This window comes from Chiloscyllium plagiosum, unplaced genomic scaffold (assembly GCF_037043375.1).
Source record: "Chiloscyllium plagiosum isolate Xiang-an unplaced genomic scaffold, Cpla_swu_hap1 HiC_scaffold_27, whole genome shotgun sequence".
NCBI classification, from domain to species: Eukaryota; Metazoa; Chordata; class Chondrichthyes; order Orectolobiformes; family Hemiscylliidae; genus Chiloscyllium; species Chiloscyllium plagiosum.
Genome location: NW_028270165.1, coordinates 37,944,103 through 37,966,757, shown reverse-complemented (window position 1 = coordinate 37,966,757; position 22,655 = coordinate 37,944,103). Strand labels below are relative to the sequence as shown.

The window sequence follows — 22,655 nt, the reverse complement described above, 5'->3', positions numbered from 1 at the left end:
GGAAAATGCCAAAACAAAATCTCCGTTTGTAACAGAACCCAGGCCATTCAGTTAATGATACTTCATAGGGCCCATATGGCCCCGGAACGATTGGCAAAATTTAGGAGCATCTGCAATGCGTTCCAAATGTAAAATAGAGGTGGGCATTCTTACACACCGCTTATGGACATGCCATAAGATCCTCAAATACTGGACCGAAGTAGTAAACGCCCTGACAGAAATCTTGGGAATGGAAATTACAGTAGATCCAGTATCTCCTCTTCTGGGCTTCTCAAGCTTACCTTCTGTGGATGTGCACGGGAGGAAATTATTTTCCATTCTCTCCTTCTATGAAAGGAAAAATATCTTGGTAAACTGGGTGGCTGAGGGCCCTCTAGGACTTCCAAATTGGCACAGATTAATCATGGAATGTATTCCTCTTGACTTCCTTCCAAATATGGTGCACCAAAAAACTGAATTATTGTATAAAATGTGGCAGCCCTTTTTGAATTACATAGATACAGATATTTCGGCCATTCTTTCAAGGGCTTTCATTTAGTTGAGGTAACAGTTCTGGCTGGTCCCTTGGGAGAGGAATCCCGCATGAATACGGGTTTTATTACAACTTATGTTAACTCATTACGAGCATGTATTTCACTACTTCATTACCATGTTATCCTTTTTTCTTTTGACTAATGTAAGATATTTGATCATACACTCTGGTTAGTTATAGGTTAGATTCGTAGTTAGTTGAGTTTTGTCTTTTTCTTTTTTATATCTCTTTTTGTTTCACAAGTTTTGGCTATTTATTTAAGATTTAATTGTATATTAGTGTTCGTACTTGTGCTTTTTTTACTTGTAAACTGGTAAAAACATGTTAAATTTTCAATAAAAATATCTTTTTTTTTAAAAACGTGCATCTGTACAGATGCATGAGTAGGGGGAGAGCAGAGGGATACAGATTCAGAAATTGTGCAATAGGTTTAGACAGGGGATTTGGATCGGCTTAGGCTTGAAGGGCTGAAGGGCCTGTTCCTGGGTTGTAAATTTTCTTTGTTCTATGTTGAGGTTGTACAGGATGTTGGTGAGGCCATTTTGTTTAGAGTACTGAGTACAGTTCTGGTCACCCTGTAATAGGAAGAATATTATTAGAGACGGTTCGGTAAAGATTTACTTTGACGTTGCCAGGAATGGAGGGTTTGAGTTATAGGGAGAGGCTGGGATTTTTTCACTGGAATGGAGGAGGTTGAGGGATGACCTTACTGAGATTTAAAAAATCATGAGTGGTGAGGGTAAGGAGAATAGCGAGGAACATGCGCGGTTATGTAGAGTCAGGGGTGGGGAAGTGAAACAAAATTGTGGCTCTCCCCTTTTTTCCTCCTTTTGGCTTTGGCCAGTTGAATCTGTCCGGAAGGGGCCTGGTCCTCCTGCCAATCAGAACCCCAGCCATTGTCTGAATGCGGAAGTTCGACCATGAGCTTCTGAAGTTGCTGTTGCTCCTCTCTCTCTGAATGAAGATTGAGCTTCAGTCCAGACTGCAACTTCCTTTCTCTGTTTAACATCTGGGAGTACCGCACTCTCTTTTCTCGCCCTCTTTCCCATTTCTTTTCTCATCCTTGGGTTCAGCTGTTGGTTTGTAGGAGCTGAGGGAAAAAGAAAGTCAATTGAGGTGAAGGGACAGACTCTGGAAAAGGTTGGTCTAGATCTGTGCCTGTTAATGTTTGACAGGCTTTGTTTCCTGAGCATGACACATTTACTTGTCTGGCAAAAAAGGATGGCCTCTTAATCCATGTTGGGGATGGAAGTGGATTATGCTGTGGGTGACTTGCTCGTAGTAGTCCAATAAGTATTGGATAAGTAATCATGACACACAAACCGTAAGTTATTGACTGTTTATTTTGAACTCACGGGGAGAGCCAAGTCGACCTAATAGTCTCAAGTCACTCCGACGAGAAACAGAGTTGTGTGATTCTGTAGGTTACAATCATTTAACAATTAGCAAACTGTTAATTGCAGGAAATTGAGTAAACTGAGACACTTTACCCAGTCACGTAGTGTCTGGACAGTGTTGGTTAGTAGCTGATGTGTACAATAGGTCCTTGCAAAGAGAAAGATATTCCCATGCAAGGAAAGAATTTGTTTATCAGGTAGCAGTACAGCTGCAAGGCAGACTGTCTCTGTTGAGTCTGGGAATTAAGGGTAGCTGGGACAATGGATAGATCAGCCCTGATCTTAATGAATGGCAGAGCAGGCTGGATTGGTCAAATGGCCTACTCCTGCTTCTATTACTATGAAACTGTAACCCTGCATTTCCCATGGCTAACCCACCAAACCTGCACATCCCTGGACACTGTGGCCAATTTAGTATGGCCAATCCAAATCGAGGCCAGTGAGCAATGTAGTGATGTGGAAAATGAACATCAGAGAACAATAGAAAGGGACAAGGAGAGTAAATGTATCAGCAATCGAACCTGGATACTAATGTCACAAAAACTGAAATGATACATGGTGAGTCTGAATGTGTGCTGCATTGTAACAAAAGTGAATGAATTAACTGCACACATTGAAGTGAATAATTATGGTCTGAGACTCCTCACAGAGACATGGCTTCAGGATGGCAAGGATTGGATCCTGAATATTGAGGTGTAGTCAGATAGGAAGCGAGGTAAAGGCAGAGGGTTGGCACTGCTCATCAAAGCACTGATCACACGGTAGTCTGGTGTCAGCTTGGGTTTCAGGGCCTGATTTCTCCGTCCTCTGATCTCCCTGTTCCCACAGAGTAAGATGTCGGTCTGTTCTCAGCTTTGCTGGACTTCTGTAGAAGCTTTCACGCCTCTTTTACAGCTTCCAGAACAAGAAAACATTCAGTCAATCGAAAGCCACACCACAATCTACCAGAAATAGGGCTCACCCAGGATTCTGATAGGGTCCTACTTGAGGAATTCTCTCTCCCTTCAATGTAACTATTAGTATTGGGGCAAAGTAACTCGTGTGTCAAATCGTTTAAAGCAAAGTAGTCAGGAGAGGAGACCTTGAGCAATTAACTAGCTTTATTCATTGCCATTGGGGAATACCTCTTAGTTTAAAACAAAGTCTGACGTATTCCAATAAAATACAGAATGTTACAAGTTTTATGGTAAAACACAAGCCCCACTCTCCATTAATTATGCAACTGAGGGGCAGTCGTAAGGTTCACATACATTGTCGAGACCTAAATTTCTTAATGTCTACAAAACTGAATGTTATCTTATGCTGCAGGTTCAGCTAGGCTCGAATTACCGATAAGGGACAGAGAGAACCAATCCATCATTCTATGAAGCAGCACAGTCTAATGGCCTGAAGAGCAGAGACAGCCTGCAGCTGCAAGGTCAGGCTATCAAACCAGAATTCCTCAGCCAGGGCTCAGATAGCATTATGTTAACAGGCTACATTTTACTGCAAACATTGCTTTGCGACAAAATGGCTTCCATGCAGTTTTGTCAATTTTGATCAAATTCTCCCACAATCCCTCCTTTTTATTAAAAAGAAGAGATTGTGGGTGTCAGCAAAAAGGGGGATTATACCCAGAGCCAGGGGGATTGTCAGGGGTTGGTGCTTGGAGATCGGACTGATAGTCCTCGGGTTCAGTAAGGACAGGGGCAGAAGGCTCCAGGGATTGGGAATCATCATCAGGGGTTTCATCAGGAATGAGAAATCTCAGCAATTGGGAGATCGCTGGAGAGGAGGGCCACATCAGAGAACTGAGCCGAGCACAGGATTGTCTGCGGGGTGACTTTGATTTCCAGTCGAGGAGTTCCAAAGGCAGGGGAAAAGAAAGCTGCAAGTTGCTCAAACTCCATTAGGGCTCGCTTGGTACGAGTTCAGGATGGATAGGGATATGGGCACATACCTAGCAGCTAGAGTGGTTGACCTAAAAAAAAGCATTAAAAAAAAGTATTAAACTGTAATTCCTGTTTACTAGAGGTTATCAGGCCCAATCAAACATAGTTAGTGAAAGAAAGATAAGGAATAGTGCAGTGAAAGGCAGAATGATCAGGCTGAGCCATTAACGGATGAAGGCTGAAGATGTGTCTCTGACGGGGTCTTCTGGTGTTCCTCCAGGAGGTGGCGCTCGTTTGCATTGTGTTGTGTGTGTCCATGCGGCCTCCCCTTGACCTTGACTGCTGACCGGGTAACCCAGCAGGACTAGGAACGGGCCTTTCCATCTCAGCTCCAATATGCCCCAGTCCTAATGCTGAGGCTTGGCGTACCCATGAATGTAAGCTCTGAAGAGTTTTGGTTAACTGATGCAAATATTTACCACTTGTCCAATATTAGAGTGTCAGCTGTTTCAGTCATTGGGATGGTTTGATTCATCTACTAAATACATCTACTCTTATTAGACAATATTCAGAACAATGTACGTGAGGTGATTCTATGAAAGCAAGTTGTAGACAGGGAAAAAGGCTGACCAGGCAAGGAGGTGGTTAACAAACACACTCTCTCTGCCTGCCTGCGGCTCTCTGTCTCTTTTTTTTCTGTGTCTATTTCCATGCCTGCGCCTCTCTCTGCCTGCCTGGCCTCTCTCTCTCTCTGCCTGCCTGCGCCTCTTCTCTCTGCCTGCCTGCGCCTCTCTCTCTGCCTGCCTGCACCTCTCTCTGTCTCTGCCTGCCTGCGCCTCTCTCTCTCTCTCTGCCTGCCTGCGCCTCTCTCTCTCTCTCTGCCTGCCCGCGCCTCTCTCTCTCTCTCTGCCTGCCTGCGCCTCTCTCTCTCTCTGCCTGCCTGCGCCTCTCTCTCTCTCTGCCTGCCTGCGCCTCTCTCTCTCTCTCTGCCTGCCTGCGCCTCTCTCTCTCTGCCTGCCTGCGCCTCTCTCTCTCTCTGCCTGCCTGCGCCTCTCTCTCTCTCTGCCTGCCTGCGCCTCTCTCTCTCTCTGCCTGCCTGCGCCTCTCTCTCTCTCTGCCTGCCTGCGCCTCTCTCTCTCTCTGCCTGCCTGCGCCTCTCTCACTCTCTGCCTGCCTGCGCCTCTCTCACTCTCTGCCTGCCTGCGCCTCTCTCACTCTCTGCCTGCCTGCGCCTCTCTCTCTCTCTCTGCCTGCCTGCGCCTCTCTCTCTCTCTCTCTGCCTGCCTGCCTGCGCCTCTCTCTCTCTCTCTCTGCCTGCCTGCCTGCGCCTCTCTCTCTCTCTCTCTCTCTGCCTGCCTGCCTGCGCCTCTCTCTCTCTCTCTCTGCCTGCCTGCGCCTCTCTCTCTCTCTCTCTGCCTGCCTGCGCCTCTCTCTCTCTCTCTGCCTGCCTGCGCCTCTCTCTCTCTCTCTCTCTGCCTGCCTGCGCCTCTCTCTTTCTCTCTGCCTGCCTGCACGTCTCTCTCTCTCTCTGCCTGCACCTCTCTCTCTCTCTCTCTGCCTGCCTGCGCCTCTCTCTCTCTCTCTCTCTCTCTGCCTGCCTGCGCCTCTCTCTCTCTGCCTGCCTGCGCCTCTCTCTCTCTCTCTTCCTGCCTGCGCCTCTCTCTCTCTCTCTGCCTGCATGCGCCTCTCTCTCTCTCTCTGCCTGCCTGCGCCTCTCTCTCTCTGCCTGCCTGCGCCTCTCTCTCTCTCTGCCTGCCTGCGCCTCTCTCTCTCTCTGCCTGCCTGCGCCTCTCTCTCTCTCTGCCTGCCTGCGCCTCTCTCTCTCTCTGCCTGCCTGCGCCTCTCTCTCTCTGCCTGCATGCGCCTCTCTCTCTCTCTGCCTGCCTGCGCCTCCCTCTCTCTCTGCCTGCCTGCGCCTCTCTCACTCTCTGCCTGCCTGCGCCTCTCTCTCTCTGCCTGCCTGCGCCTCTCTCTCTCTCTCTCTCTCTCTCTCTGCCTGCCTGCCTGCGCCTCTCTCTCTCCCTCTCTGCCTGCCTGCCTGCGCCTCTCTCTCTCTCTCTCTCTGCCTGCCTGCGCCTCTCTCTCTCTCTCTCTGCCTGCCTGCGCCTCTCTCTCTCTCTCTCTCTGCCAGCCTGCGCCTCTCTCTCTCTCTGCCTGCCTGCGCCTCTCTCTTTCTCTCTGCCTGCCTGCACGTCTCTCTCTCTCTCTGCCTGCACCTCTCTCTCTCTCTCTCTGCCTGCCTGCGCCTCTCTCTCTCTCTCTCTGCCTGCCTGCGCCTCTCTCTCTCTCTGCCTGCCTGCGCCTCTCTCTCTCTGCTATGCCTGCGCCTCTCTCTCTCTCTGCTATGCCTGCGCCTCTCTCTCTCTCTGCTATGCGTGCGCCTCTCTCTCTCTCTGCCTGCCTGCACCTCTCTCTGTCTCTGCCTGCCTGCGCCTCTCTCTCTCTCTGCCTGCCTGCGCCTCTCTCTCTCTCTCTGCCTGCCTGCGCCTCTCTCTCTCTCTCTGCCTGCCTGTGCCTCTCTCTCTCTGCCTGCCTGCCTGCGCCTCTCTCTCTGCCTGCCTGCCTGCGCCTCTCTCTCTCTCTGCCTGCGCCTCTCTCTCTCTCTCTGCCTGCCTGCCTGCGCCTCTCTCTCTCTCTCTCTGCCTGCCTGCGCCTCTCTCTCTGCCTGCCGGCGCCTCTCTCTCTGCCTGCCTGCGCCTCTCTCTTTCTCTCTGCCTGACTGCACGTCTCTCTCTCTGCCTGCCTGCGCCTCTCTCTCTCTCTGCCTGCCTGCGCCTCTCTCTCTCTGCCTGCCTGCCTGCGCCTCTCTCTCTCTCTGCCTGCCTGCGCCTCTCTCTCTCTCTGCCTGCCCGCGCCTCTCTCTCTGCCTACCTGCGCCTCTCTCTCTCTCTGCCTGCCCGCGCCTCTCTCTCTCTCTGCCTGCCCGCGCCTCTCTCTCTCTCTGCCTGCCCGCGCCTCTCTCTCTCTCTGCCTGCCCGCGCCTCTCTCCCTCTCTGCCTGCCCGCGCCTCTCTCTCTCTCTGCCTGCCCGCGCCTCTCTCTCTCTCTGCCTGCCCGCGCCTCTCTCTCTCTCTGCCTGCCCGCGCCTCTCTCTCTCTCTGCCTGCCCGCGCCTCTCTCTCTCTCTGCCTGCCCGCGCCTCTCTCTCTCTCTGCCTGCCCGCGCCTCTCTCTCTCTCTGCCTGCCCGCGCCTCTCTCTCTCTCTCTGCCTGCCCGCGCCTCTCTCTCTCTCTGCCTGCCCGCGCCTCTCTCTCTCTCTGCCTGCCCGCGCCTCTCTCTCTCTCTGCCTGCCCGCGCCTCTCTCTCTCTCTGCCTGCCCGCGCCTCTCTCTCTCTCTGCCTGCCCGCGCCTCTCTCTCTCTCTGCCTGCCCGCGCCTCTCTCTCTCTCTGCCTGCCCGCGCCTCTCTCTCTCTCTGCCTGCCTGCGCCTCTCTCTCTCTCTGCCTGCCTGCGCCTCTCTCTCTCTCTGCCTGCGTGCGCCTCTCTCTCTCTCTCTGCCTGCCTGCGCCTCTCTCTCTCTCTCTCTACCTGCCTGCGCCTCTCTCTCTCTCTCTGCCTGCCTGCGCCTCTCTCTCTCTCTCTCTCTGCCTGCCTGCGCCTCTCTCTCTCTCTCTCTCTCTCTCTGCCTGCCTGCGCCCCTCTCTCTCTCTCTCTCTCTGCCTGCCTGCGCCCCTCTCGCTCTCTCTCTCTGCCTGCCTGCGCCTCTCTCTCTCTCTCTCTCTGCCTGCGCCTCTCTCTCTCTCTCTCTGCCTGCGCCTCTCTCTCTCTCTCTCTCTCTCTCTCTCTGCCTGCCTGCGCCTCTCTCTCTCTCTCTCTCTCTGCCTGCCTGCGCCTCTCTCTCTCTCTCTCTCTCTGCCTGCCTGCGCCTCTCTCTCTCTCTCTGCCTGCCTGCGCCTCTCTCTCTCTCTCTCTCTGCCTGCCTGCGCCTCTCTCTCTCTCTCTCTGCCTGCCTGCGCCTCTCTCTCTCTCTCTGCCTGCCTGCGCCTCTCTCTGTCTCTGCCCGCCTATGCCCCCCTGCGTGCCTCTCTCTCTCTTTCTCTTTCTCTCTCTCTCTCTGCCTGCGCCCCTCTCTCTCTGCCTAGCTGCGTCCCTCTCTCTCTGCCCGCCTATGCCCCCCTCTGCCTGCGCGCCTCTCTCTCTCTGCCTGTCTGCGCGTCTCTCTCTCTGTAACACTCTTCAGCTTTCTACATGTCTCAGTTAATAGTTGCCCAATGTGTCCTGTATGCCAAATTCATTCATGTCTGGACATCCTGAAGCGAGCAATTATACTTCAGATTTCTACTCGCCAATTAAAACTAACATTGGGCACTCAAACAGATCGGGGGCACCTTGAAGCATGCCACGGACCTCAGTGTGGGTCCTGGGCTTATCAAATAGGGTTTCACCTCTCGTAACCCTGGGGTAAGCAAATTCATTATTACTAACTTTGTAAAGCACAAGTGCTCTCAGCAACATAACGTCAGGACACTAGGACCCTGTTGAGTTCTCTCACTAGTATCTTGTGACTGAGTAGGGAGAATTGTATCATCATTTCTAACAGCATTTTTGTCCCTGGCCAGCTTTCCCCTTTATTTTGGACACAACAAAAGCAGCAACCACCCTCTATATTTCATCTCTCAAAGGATATCGGCCGGTGACCTGGCAGGACCCGGGTATCTCCTGCCTGACTCGCCAACTGTGGGGGATGGAAATAAAGGCCCATGTCAGGAAAGAATTTGTTTATCAGGAAGCAGTACAGCTGCAAGGCCAACCGTCTCCGCTGAGCCTGGGAAACACAAGCTTTAGCAAGCAGACACTAAGCTGAGATTCAAAATGGTTTCCAGGCTTTAATATGTGACAAAATGGCTGACCCAAATCTAACAATTCTCCCACATCATCGCAGGGAATAAAACAAGAAAAATGAAACAAAATTAGAAATAAGTAGGGGATCATGCTTAATGTTTGTTCATTACAAAGTAAACAAGAAATAACAGTCTCCCAGGATTCGTATGGTGCCCTACTTGAGAAATTCTGTCCAACAAGTTTAATTGGAAGCAGTAGCTTTCGGAGTGCAGCTCCTTCATCAGGGGATTGTGGAATATAAAATTGTAAGACACAGAATTTATAGCAACAGTTTATGGTGTGATGTAACTGAAACTATATATTGAAAAAGACCTGGATTGTTTGTTAAGTCTCTCATCTGTTCGAATGACCATGATAGTTTCAGTTCTTTCAAATGTAAATCACAAAACCTTTTAAAATAGTTAAATCCTCAAGTGAACTTTACCAATTAGTGTCGTGTCAGTCCAGATAATGTATTGAAGGTGTGAGCTCCCCTGTGTGAGACTGTCTGTGGCACAATGGTTAAACTGATTTACAGAATCTTACATAGAGTCATGCAGTTTTTGAGCAAAGTAAGACATAATTCTGCAAGTACGAATTCACCCAACAAATTTGTGCGTGTGTGTGTGTATGGGGGGGGGGGGGAGGAATGTATATTTGTAGATACATTCTATGTGCATTTTTTTTTAAGGAAACATTTGCAGGCAGTCAATACATGTAATAGTTTGTAAATTCGACTTTGGAAACAGAATCAGTCTGACTCAAGATTGGGATACAGGCAGACTCTGACCTCACACCTTTAATGCATTGTCTGAGCTGAGATGTGAGCTTTTGCTATAAAACCTTGTTATCTCGAGAAGGTGACAACAAGAAGTTCTGGGGTTTACATTGTAATGATATCTGCAACCTATTTGAAAAGGTGGAAGACTTAACAATCTAGGTTTGTTCAATATACCATTTCAGTGGCAGGACACTGGAATGTTTTGATCTAAATTGTGTCTTAGGATCTTATCCTCCACAACCACCTGATGAAGAGGCAGCACTCCAAAAGTTACTGCTTCCAAAGAAGCCTGTTGGACTACAACCTGGACTTGTGTGATTCTAGAATCTGGTTTCTAGTATCTGCAGTCCTTGTTTTTACCGAGTTGATTTTAACCCTACAGCGAATCCTCTTGCAAGGATGCCTGCCTTGAAGAAGTTTTCCTCCTCTCTCTACAAGAATCTCAAGGAATCCCTCTCCCACTGCAACTTCCAGGTCATTTCCTCTGCCCTGAAGCTCTTCAACCATGTCCTGAAACAGACTTGCTACCACAGCCACATTTGCTTCCTCAGTGCTTGTCTCCGTAACCAACTCATCCTACACAGATTCCAGACCACCTTTAAACCAGCAGAGTTCGGATCCGAACAGGCCACTCCATCCTCCTGCCTGACCTATCACCTTCATCCCCACCCCTATTCATCCATTGTACTCTTTGCTACCTTCCCCCACCCTCCTCCCTGACCTATCCCCTCCATCCCCACTCCCATTCACCTAATGTACTCTACGCTACTTTCTCCCCAACCCCACCCCTCCTCTCATTTATCTCTCCACCCTGCAGGCTCTATTCCTGATGAAGGACGTTTTCCTGAAACATCGATTTTCCTGCTCCTCGGATGCTGCCTGAACTGCTGTGCTTTTCCAGAAACGTCAAAAGTGGATTGGCCATGTTGAATTACCCATAGTGCCCAGGGATGTGCATGTTAGGGTGGATTGGCCATGCTAAATTACCCATAGTGCTGTGAGAAACGAACCCCACTTAATCAATAATTTTCAGTCCGAGTCAAAAAGTTCTGAAGCAGCACATTTATTCAAACATCTTGCAAGATGGGTGACTGTATGAAGAGAGACATACCCGACAGTAAAATACAGAGTGTTTTATACTTTTCTGAGGGCTCTCTCGACACCCCTACACTGAGCAATAAACCTATTATGAGTGTCTATTTCATTCTATCCCTTTATTTGGTGATTAATTGCACCCGTTATTCCTTCATTTGGTAATTCCCTGCACCCAAGCCTAAGCCTATCATACTTATTAATTAATTTGTTTGTTTTTCTTGTTTTTCTTTAAATCTGCCTTATTTGGCTGTCCTTGTTCGTTACAGCCTTCCTGTTATTTTGTCCAGTTCCTCTTATCTTATCGAACCGTCTCACTTCTGAGATCATCCTTTAATATCTTGATAGTCCAAAAAGCGGACCTACAAACTATGAGCTTATTGCGAAATGCCCCTGCTGCCCTTTTTTTTGTGGTCAGCTACAAGTAATTTCCTTGCTTAAAACTATTTCTTAAAAGACCCTTTACCTTCTTTAAAATCAACGTACACCTGACAACCTGAAATTTATCTCTCTCAACCCCAACCCCAACCCCGCGCCCCTCTCATTTATTTCTCCACCCTGCAGGCACTCTGCCTCTATTCCTGATGAAGGGCTTTTGTGCGAAACGTCAATTTTCCTGCTCCTCGTATGCTGCCTGAACTGCTGTGCTTTTCCAGTACCACTCTAATCTAAAGTGGATTGGCCATGCTGAAATACCCATAGTGCCTAGGGATGTGCACGTGAGGGTGAATTGGCCATGCTATATTATCCATAGTGCCTAGGGATGTGGAGGTTAGGGTGAATTGGCTGTGCTAAACTACCCATAAGCGCCCAGGGATGTGCAGGTTAGGGTGGATTGGCCATGCTAAATTACCTGTAGTGCCCAGGGATGTGCAGGTTAGTGTGGATTGGCCATGCTAAATTAGGCATAATGTGCAGGTAAGGTGCATGATTCAGGGTTAAATGTAGGGGAGTGGGAGTGGGTGTGGGTGGGTGACCCTTGGGAGGTTCGGTGAGGCCGAGTGGCCTGCTTCCACACTGTGGGGATTCTCAGAAGGGAGGGGTGTTTTTGGAAAGTGTTTTCTCGTCCTCGTCTGCTGCAGGCGTGGCGCATGCGCGGTGCGGCGGCCCGCTGTTGGCCATGCCCCGCCCCTTCAGCTGTCACTTTTCCTCGCCCCGCCCCTAGTTTCTTTGTGACGTCACAACGCGGAAGTGGCCCTGTCAGTTTCAAAGTGAATCTCCCGCCCTCCTGACGACTCTTCATCCTGGGAGGGAGACAGAGATGGGTGGAGGGTAAATTGGTCACTTGTAGCAACGAGAGTGAATGCAGAGAGGGAGCAGACTCCGCAAACTCAGGTATGTGTCTTAGTTAGCCAGGTGGGGAGGGACTGAAGGATAGAGATTGGGAAGTGGGAGGGCTGGATATCTTTTCTGTTTTTATTTTTAAAATGCACCCGATTTCCACCAATAACTGCAACAGGTACAATTACAGCACATGCAATATTCCTCATTGCAGCTTCAAGCAAGTTTTGCATCTTCTGTTCTTCCTCCACTTTGTCTCCGCACATTCAGCTTCTTTCCCTCATCCACGTTCCTCCCCCCCCGCCGCCCTGATATTCCAAGCTGACCCGCAAAAGATCGGTTTGTCCCTCCATTCTTTCCCGGTGGCGCCCATTACTCTTGTCTATTTCTTGCCTTATCCAGCCTTGTGCGTGAACAAAGTGTTAGCGTATGTCCCCTTTCACTGCCAGCTGCTTCCTTGTTTCCGAAAGCAACATTTCCTCCCATTTTTCGCCGACACTGAGCCTTCTGACCTCCTTGATTGTGTTTTTTTTTGTTTTTGCAGAAGCAGGAAACAGATGATTATAACTTTGTACGAGCATATCTAGCTTAACCTACACCCCCTCCCCTCACAGCACCTTATCTGTTTGTCTGTAACATCTACCATTGTTGGCAGGCACATTTCATGTATGCACATTTTAGCTAATACAAAAGCAATTATATATTTCCTTCACATAGCTTTCATTCTTGTTAACTCCACTCTTGGCTGAAACAATTATACCCTGGCGTTAGTTCATTTACCTTGCAGAAGCAATTATGGTTGCAGAAGTAACACTGCTTTACCTATATCCCACAGGGGTGACCCTACAACCTTGTATAAAATAATATGGGGCATGGCAAGGGTAAATAGACAAGATCTTTGATCTGGGATTGCTCATAGGTTTAGGGTGAGATTTAAAAGAAACCGAAGGGGCAACTCCTAAATACAGAGGGTGGTGTGTGTAAAGAATGAGCTGCCAGAGGAAGTGGTGGCTGCTGGTACAATTACAACCTCTAAAAGGTATATGAATGGGTATATATTGGGAAGCATTTAGAGGGACATGGGCCAAGTGCTGGCAAATGGGACTAGATTGATTTAGGATATCTGGTCAGCATGGTCTGAAGGGACTGTTTCTGTGCTGTACATCTGTGATTCTGGCTTGCCACGAATGTTTGTCACATCTGTATGTTCAGTTTCTCCCTGGTGTTGGTGTTAACTCCTTGTTGTCTTATTTTGCTCCCCACATCCTGGGGACATTAACGATTTCCTATCTGGTTGTTCTGATCTGGACTGCCGTCCGGATCTTCAGATTTCTGGGATTGGTCAATAAACACACCTGGAAGTGACTTTGTCAATCATACAAGCAATAGTTTATTCTTTGATATGGCTGGGTCGGTAGACTCTGATCAGCCCAGAAGGATTAGATTAATTCCCAACAGTGTGGAAACAGGCCCTTCGGCCCAACCAGTCCACACCGATCCTCTGAAGAGTAGCCCAGCCAGACCCATCTCCCTCTAACTAATGCACCTAACATTATGGGCAGTTTAGCATAGGCAATTCACCAAACCTGCACATCTTTGGATTGTGGGAGGAAACCCACGCAGACATGGGGAGAAGGTGCATACTCCACACAGCCAGACCCCTGAGGCTGGAATCGAACCTGGGACCCTGGTGCTGTGAGGCAGCAGCGCTAATCACTGGGCCACCGATGAGTACTCCCAGAGTGCCAAAAGAATCCGCCAACTTTTACAGAGTTTGTATAGAACTTATGTACATTGTTTAGAGTCAGACATTGAGCATGATCACATAGTAACAACCAATCAGATCCCGCAAGGTCCTCATGCATTTTTGTCTTAGCCTAGGGCGTCACGGTGGCTCAGTGGTTAGCACAGCTGCCTCACAATACCAGGGTCCCAGGTTCGATTCCAGCCTTGGGTGACCGTCTGTGTGAAGTTTGCACATTCTCCCCGTGTCTGCGTGGGTTTCCTCTGGGTGCTCCGGTTTCCTCCCAGAGTCCAAAGATGTGCAGGTCAGGTGTATTGGCCATGCTAAATTGCCCATGGCGTTAGGTGCATTAGTCAGAGGGAAAATGGTTCTGGGTGGGTTACTCTTTGGAGGGTCAGTGTGGACTGGTTGGGCCAAAGGGCCTGTTTCAAACTGTAGGGAATCTAATCTAATCTATCATAATTTCTTGTAGACAACTTGTTCTTGGAATCGTATTTGTCGTGTCTGGTGGTTAGGATTAAACTGTTACTTCTGCGATTGATGGTTAGGTTCAAATTTGCAATTTCTTTTCACTGGATTGACATCAGTCTGTGGTTTCTTGTTTGTTCTGAGTCGTGAGTATCTGCCTGACTCAGTCCCACTGAGTTAGCCAAGCAGAAGCCATTTTGTCCGACCTCCCATGTTAAAGTGGAGATTTGAGGTGGCCCTCAGGAATCCTTTGAGAACTCAGACCTGTAAAGCCTCTCTCTTGGTTTGTCCTGGAGATCATACTCTTTGGAAGCCTGGAATAAAAATCTCTCATCATAAAGTCCCAAAATGCAATTCAATTCAATCCCTAGTAGATAAGCACGAAGAGTTAATTCTCTATGGGATTCAACAGCCTCAGCCCTAAAATGGTCTCTCTCTCTCGTGTCCTTTTGAACTCTCAAGACAGCAAAGATTTATTTTGTGAATGCCCCGCTTGCAAGAGGTAGTAAGAATCCATTATAATGGACAAGATCCACCCATTAATTACACAGCTATAGATAGTACCGAGTCTTGTTTCAGGGTCAGATTCAAAGACTATCATTCATTTCACAAGGGAACGGCTGTAAATGTTATCACTTGGTGTCCTGTTCACACAGATTCACCGATGATAAAGTAAACGTTCTTAATTGCCTTACAGCATCTTGTTATCGCTTGGTGAGCCCAGGTGTCCCTCTCTTTAAGTTCTCTCCTCTTTCTGAGCCTTCCTGCCTGTTTGTTTTCTAGTGCAGTAAATGTATTCAATAATTCAGCATTACATTTTAGTCTGAATGTTTAAAGACAAGTTTTAAGGCTATAGACTTTATCACCCAGATGCACACACCCTCATTCCTCCCTTTGATTGCACCGCGATCACTGAAAGAGAAGGCTCGTCCAAACAAATGCCCTTCAAGGTGGTCCTGCCATCAACATCCTGCAGAGCGGCACCACCATCCTCGCAGCTCATCTGGTCATATTTATCATCGCCATCGACACGTGTGGGTGAACCATCGGATCGCAAAAGCAGGATCTTCTGGGGCAAATCTATATCACTAAGGGACCTCATAAGCCGAGCAATTAAACACCTAACAATACCAATACCGACAAACAGACATAGCTAAATTGCTAAGCCAATTGTACCATGAGCCCGATCTGCAGTTTCCCCAACTGGTCCCTCAGTCATTCTGTCAAGGAATACCTGGATCTCTTCTTTTATCTTAGTTAATATTGCCAGTGAGATCGGGAATGCCCATAGTGCATTTATCTTGGACAATGGTGCAGACCTCGCCCTCCCGGACGAGTATATAGTCTAAGGCATACCGATTCTGCATAGAGTAAAGACACAGGTCTGATAATCCCAGTTTACTCTGTTCCAGAGCCTCTTTAGTCTTATTTCCTTGAATGGTCAGGCCGCAAAAGAGGGAATTGCGGTTCTGTTGACTTGTCACCCCTGCCGATCCTTCCAACCCCAGGGTATTCTGGATTCCCCAGCCTATCGGGTGTCCTGTATTGTCACCCAGTCCCTTGGGATCCTTCCAGTTGGAGCAAGGTTGGCTGACACCGACCGCTGCATCCTCCTCAGATGGAGGTTCCATCGACTTGTCCACTGGCCAGGACAAGGTACTGTTGTGGGAACAAGGACCTTATGAGGGACATCTTTGCCATCCAGGACAAGGAAATTGGTAGCTTTACCTTAGCTGAAGAAATAATAGTCTGGTTTGGTGTATATTAGGGAGAGTTTGTCAAACTAGATTACTGAAATGTTACAGCAGGGGGTCTGGTCAGGTCTACAGGAGTAAAGGGTCGACGTTTTGCAAGAGGAGTTGCTTGAGCGCTGTAAAAATGGGCCAAGTGACTCGAGCACTCGCACTGTATAGGAGACAATGGTCCTCAGAATGCTGTTCCCATTGGGCTCTCCCTCAGCTCTATTGTACATGGTCTTGGTGACAGTATCAGATTCTGAAAAGATTCTATAAATGCGCAAGGGAAGGATTCCGTTCCAGGTCCATGTGCCGCATAAGGCCTGCTGTACCCCAGCCAGTGTTACACCAGCTGTTTGTATGCACAGACCCGAGGTATTGGAAAGTGATATTTCTCTTCGCAGGGTCGACAGTAGGAAGTCTGACGAATAGAATGGAATCGGGGACTGGGGACGGGTCAAGTAAGTCATCTACCGATAGAGAGGAGTAACATACTACTGCCTCTGGGGTGAAGAGCGTTCTGTGGGCCTGCATAAATAAGTTGTTTGTGGATTGAGGAGTTTCCCCTATCAGGCTTCCCTTTTCTCGAGTTGGCCCGTCCTGCAAAAAGGGATGGTGTTCCTGGGCGTCCTTAAAATATTTACCATAATAACGGGGTTGATCATTTTTATCCTCACTAGGCTTGCGTCTGCAGGTAAAATAAAAAAAACATGGTAACGACATGGTAACTCCCACTGATTTCGACTGGCCAGATGGACCATCTGGTCTTTTTCATGTAAGAGTCCATTGCAATAATCAATCGTCATCACGTTCCACACGTCAAAGGCATCTGGTCCGGTGCACTGGACGACATCTCCTCAGCATGGGTGGTGGATAATCTCTGTTCATTCCTGGTCGCATCCATACTTAGTGGCTTTCCCCATCAGGATGTTGTACGTGATCAGAAAGGTGAGGAGATAGGCGATCCCCTACATGTCCCTCCTCTTAGTTCAAGTATCTGTAATAAGATTAACATTAGAACAGCAGCAAGATTCAAAAACCCAACCGGACAGGGTCCACTCCTTTTGTTGGGATTCCAGGATTCTCTCCTCCTCTTCTCCCCTTTTGATTTGGTGCGGTCAATCAATTTACAATGGTGCAGTTGCACCCAAGCAGAGCGCCCAGTGACTGTGACCGCCATAGGGGTGGGAAGTAAAACCTGGAAGGGGCCATCGCAACGAGGTTGGAAACCTTTGCCAGTCCAGTTCTTGACGAGCACCAACGAACCAGGCTCTACCCGTGACGAGGCTGAAAGGGAGGGAACATTGCTGTAGGCCGCACGCTCCTGGGAGTGAAAGGCACACATAACATTGGTTAGAGCAAGAACATAACCAATGATTGCTTTGGTCATGTGGTGGAAGTGGACTCAGAAGGGAGCCGAATCGTTCCAAGGGGTACGGAGGCAGTGACCAGAGAAACTCTCAGCTGGAGACAGTCGTGTCTTGCCCACAGACATGGATCGCATCTGGAATAAGGCCACAGGGATTAGCATAACCAGGAGAGGCCACACTCTGCCATTAATTTGGCAAGTTTAGTCTTGCATCTGGTTAAAACATTCAACAATGCCGGCCGCCTGAGGATGATAAGCACCATGCAGTTGCCGACAAATACAAAGCTGGGAACAGAGTTCTCCGTTAATATTACCTACAAAATGTGGTCCATTGTCCGAGCCAATGCACGCAGGTATACTGAAGCAGGGAATTATTTCCTTAAACAAAATCTTCGCCACAGTCTCAGCAGTAGCGTTAGGAGGAGGTTAGGCTTCAATCCACTTACAAAAGACATCAGCAATAAGCAAAACACATTTATAGCAACTCAACTCATTTCTACAACTCAATGAAGTCCAGTTGAAGTGTCTCCAAGGGACCCTCCAGCAAGGGAGTTCTCGTAGAGATACTTGAACTAAGATGTGGGGGATCGCCTACCCACTGACCTGTTTGATCACGTACAACATCCTGATTGGGAAAGCCACTGACTGAGTATCGATGCGATCTGGAATGATCTGAGATTATCCTGGTGTCATTTGGTGCACCAGATCAGACGCTTTCAACATGGAGTCGCTTGAGCGATGGCGTGAGCTGCCAGAGGAAGTGGGAGTCATAGAGATGTACGGCACAGAAACAGACCCTTCGGTCCAACCCGTCCTTGCTGACAAGATAGCCAACCCAATTTAGTCCCAGCTGCCAGCACCCGGCCCATATAGGGGCCAAGTGATGGCAAACGTGACTAGATTAATTTAGGAAATCTGGGCAGGTTGGGCCAAAGGGTCTGTTTCCGTGCTGTGTGACTCTAATTGTCTTCAGTGAAAGCAGAAGTGTGGTTGTGAAGGCTGGACTTTCAGAGCATGCTTTGCCCTGACTGGGAGCAGAAGAGTTTGACTGAAGTGTGTCGGTGTTAATGCCTTGATGTCTCATTTTGCTCCCACCTTCTCTGGGTCATTAACCATTTTGTGTCTGGTCCTTCCTCAAGAAGCTGCGTTGCAGGTTTACCCTGAATTGACACTTTTTTTTGCTTCCCAAAATCAGACCTGCTCACTCTCAGCAGGATCCCAGTGTTGTGAAAGATATTAACTTTCAGGTGGAGGTATCCAAAATTCAGAGAGATGTCAGTCTTGATGTTTTTGCTTTTTCTACCCCTGTCAGATCCTGAATCAGCACCTACAGGGGAATTAGTTAGAGCGGAGTGAGAACAGAGGGGGAAGAGAGTGTGGGATGGTACTTTCAATTTTGTGGAACAACAAAAGAATATTCCACAGCAAGTATAATTGCTTGTTCTGAATTTCTACCCTGCACTGACAGTGATGACTTTTGTAATCTCTTTTTGCAGAGTATTTGAAAATCTGAATAGGGAAGTTTCAAAATCAACGGATGAAGGGCTTATGCCCGAAACATTGACTCTCCTGCTCCTTGGATGCTGCCTGACCTGCTGTGCTTTTCCAGCGCCACATTTTTCGACTGACTCTCCAGTGTCTGCAGTCCTCACTTTGATGTCAATGTCTGACAGTCACACAATCCATCGGGACCACAACGATTTTTGACTGTGATTTCTGTGAGAGGGATCAACGCTTTTTGGTTCCTGTTTGAGGACGTTTTCAGCATCAGTGGGACTGGACGAGAGACCCCACTGTTGCAGCGCACTGTGCGTGGAGCCTGAAACAGTTATACGGCCTGGAAAGGGGATTTCACGGCAGGGAGGGGCTCTGCACTTGTTTGTGTGCAGCTGAAGCTGTGGCCATGGAGAAACCTGAGGAATCCCGCCCTGTGGAGGAACCGTGGAAGTGTGGCGACTGTGGGAAAGGCTTCCGTGTCCCGTCTGCCCTGGAGACTCATCAGCGCAGTCACACCGGGGAGAGGCCATTCCCCTGCACCGACTGCGGGAAGGCCTTCAGACATTCCTCCCACCTGTTGGCCCACCAGCAGAACCACACGGGGGAGAGGCCCTTAAGCTGCCCTGAGTGCGGGAAGGCCTTCAGCAATTCCTCCTCCCTGCTGACCCACCAGCGCACCCACACCAGGGAGAGGCCGTTCACCTGCCCTGAGTGTGGGAAGGCCTTCAGCAATTCCTCCACCCTGCTGACCCACCAGCGCATCCACACGAGGGAGAGGCCGTTCACCTGCTCTCAGTGCGGGAAGGGCTTCACCTGCTCCTCTCACCTGCGGAGCCACGAGCTGGTCCACACTGGGGAGAGGCCCTTCAGCTGCCCCGAGTGCGGGAAGGCCTTCAGCACTTCCTCCAACCTGCTGACCCACCAGCATGTCCACACGGGGGAGAGGCCGTTCACCTGCTCTCAGTGCGGCAAGGGCTTCACCTGCTCCTCCACCCTGAAGAGCCACCAGCGGGTCCACACGGGGGAGAGGCCCTTCAGCTGCCCAGAGTGCAGGAAGGCCTTTACCCAGGTCTCCACACTGCTGACCCATCAGCAGGTCCACACGGGGAAGAGGCCCTTCAGCTGCACCGAGTGTGGGAAAGCCTTCAGCACTTCCTCCAACCTGCTGTCCCACCAGCATGTCCACACAGGGGAGAGGCCCTTCAGCTGCCCAGAGTGCGGGAAGGCCTTTACCCGGGTCTCCACACTGCTGAGGCACCAGCGTGTCCACACAGGGGAGAAGCCCTTCAACTGCATCGAGTGTGGGAAGGCCTTCAGCACTTCCTCCACCCTGCTGACCCACCAGCATGTCCACACCGGGGAGAGGCCCTTCAGCTGCCCCGAATGTGGGAAGGCCTTTAACCAGGCCTCCCACCTGCTGATCCACCAGCAGGTCCACACTGGGGAGAGGCCGTTCATCTGCTCTCAGTGCGGGAAGGGCTTCACCCGCTCCTGCAACCTGCGGAAGCACCAGCGAGTTCACTTGCCATCGCAGGGGGATTGAAGGAGTGACGGCCGAGTGCCATTATCGATTGGAATATCAACCCGGTTCCGGGGACTCCCGGGTTCGAATCCTGCCACGACAGATGGCAGAGGGAGGGGGTGGTGCGGGGGAGAAAGCCCCCATCTGATTCCCTCTCTCCCTTGTTAGGGAAGGGAACCGCCATTGTGGGAATGGATTCACTCAGTCGTTCCAGCTGCATCCTTTACCCGGTCTGGCCTACACGTGACCCCACACCCACAGCAGTCTGGTTGACTCTACACTGCCCCTTCCTGGCAAAGGAGTGGGGAGAAACTTACTTGGAGACAGGGTATGGGTTGAAATTGCTGAGTGAGGCAATACTTCCTCCGGGTTACGGCTGTACCAAGGATCCAATTACAAAGGGACAACTTGGTGCTGGCAGTAAAGACAGTGAGGGGGGTGGGACAGGGGAGGTGTGGTGTGTGCACTTTCACCTTGAGCTGTTCAAAAAGCAACTGCTTTTTCTCTGCCTTTTTGCAGGGGAATCTGAAACTGTAACAAAGTTGGGTTGCAATAAAGGTTACCTGAACTTACCACCGGGCTCAGACTCTCATTGAAAGCTTTGAGCTCCAAGAGGTTTTTGTTTTAAAGCTGCTCATTTCTTTCCGCCTCCTGCAATAAGTTTAGAACATAGAACAAAGAACATAGAACAATACAGCGCAGAACAGGCCCTTCGGCCCTCGATGTTGCGCTGACCTGTGAACTATTCTCAGTTCGTTCCCCTGCACTATCCCAAAATCAACCATGCGCTTATCTAAGGAATGTTTAAATCTCCCTAATGTGGCTGAGTTGACTACTTTAGCAGGTAGGGCATTCCACGCCCTTACCACTCTCTGCATAAAGAACTTGCCTCTGACATCTGTCTTAAATCTATCACCCCTCAATTTGTACAGGTTGTAGGGGGACTTGGATAAACTGCAGAATTGGGCTGAGAGGTGGCAAATGGAGTTCAATGCAGCTAAATGTGAGGTGATTCACTTTGGGAAACTGACGTCACCATCCTAAGAAAAAGTCTTTCACTGTCTCCCCTATCTTATCCTCTGATCATCTTATATATCTCTATCAAATCCCCTCTTAGCCTTCTTCTTTCCAATGAGAACAGACCCAAGTCTCTCAGCCTTTCCTCATAAGACCCTCCCTCCAGACCAGGCAACAACCTGGTAAATCTCCTCTGCTCCTTTTCCAATGCTTCCCACATCCTTCCTGAAATATGGGGACCAGAACTATACACAATATTACAAGTGTGGCTGCACCAGCGTTCTGTATAGTTGCAGCATGATATTGCAGTTCCAGAACTCAATTCCTCTACCAATGGAACCTAATACACTGTTTGCCTTCTTAACAGCACTATCCACCTGAGTGGCAACTTTCAGGGATCTATCCACCTGGACTCCAAGATCACTGCCTTCCTGTTATTGTTCCCAAAGTGAATCACCTCACATTTAGCTGCATTGAACTCCATTTGCCACCTCTCAGCCAAATTCTGCAGTTTATCCAAGTCCCCCTGCAACCTGTAACATTCTTCCAAACTGTCCAGCACTCCACCGACTTCAGTGTCATCTGCAAATTTACTAATCCATCCACCTATGCCTGTGTCTAAGCCAATTAAAAAATGACAAACCGCAGTCGTCCCAAAACAGATCCTTGTGGCACACCACTAGTAACCGGACTTCAGGCTGAATATTTTCCATAAACCACCACTCACTGCCTTCTTTCAGAAAGCCAGTTTGTAATCCAAACTGCTAAATCACCCTCAATCCCATGCCTCTGCATTTACTCCAACAGCCTACCATGTGGAACTTTATCAAAGGCTTTACAGAGGTCCACGTACACCACGTCAACTGCCCTACCCTCATCTACATGCTTGGTAACCTTCTCAAAAAACTCTGAGGTTTGTGAGACACGACCTGCTCTTGATGAAACCATGTTGACTATCTGAAAATAAATTGTTGCTTGCTGAATGATTATAAATCCTATCTCTAATGTTCCTTTCCAAAAGCTTTCCTTCAACAGAAGTAAGGCTCACTGGTCTATAATTACCTGGGTCATCTCTGCTGCCCTTCTTGAACAAGGGCACAACATTTGCAATCCTCCACTTTGGTACTAAACCTGTAGACAATGACAACTCAAATATCAAAGCCAAAGGCTCTGCTATCTCCTCCCTCGCTTCCCAGAGAATCCTTGGATAAATCCCATCCGGCCCAGGGAACTTGTCTACTTTCACTCCTTCTAGAATTGATAACACCTGTGTGCAACTAACCTTGATCCTTTCGAGTCTAATATCTTGTACCTCATTCTTCTCCTCTGCAATATTCTCTTTTTCCTGAGTGAAGACCGATGAGAGATATTCATTAACACCTCTCCAATCTCCACAGGGCCCACACTCAATTTCCCACTTCTGTCTTTGATTGGCCCTATTCCTACCCTAATCATCCTTTTATTCCTCACATACCTATAGAAAGCTTTAGGGTTCTCATTTATGTGTTAAAGACTGCTCATGACCCTCTT

At 49.1% G+C, this 22,655-nt stretch overlaps 1 protein-coding gene across 1 annotated transcript in view; it reads left to right on the top strand.

Annotated features, from left to right (window-relative positions):
• The window catches only part of LOC148143647 (uncharacterized), a 267,997-nt gene extending 247,682 nt beyond the window's left edge, over positions 1–20,315 (top strand). Inside the window, exon 5 of the mRNA XM_087975254.1 lies at positions 18,867–20,315. Within this exon, the coding sequence (XP_087831380.1) occupies positions 18,867–20,129 (1,263 nt within the window). The 3' untranslated portion in view covers positions 20,130–20,315. The remainder of the gene's footprint in view (positions 1–18,866) is intronic.
• The last annotated feature ends 2,340 nt before the right edge of the window (positions 20,316–22,655 follow it).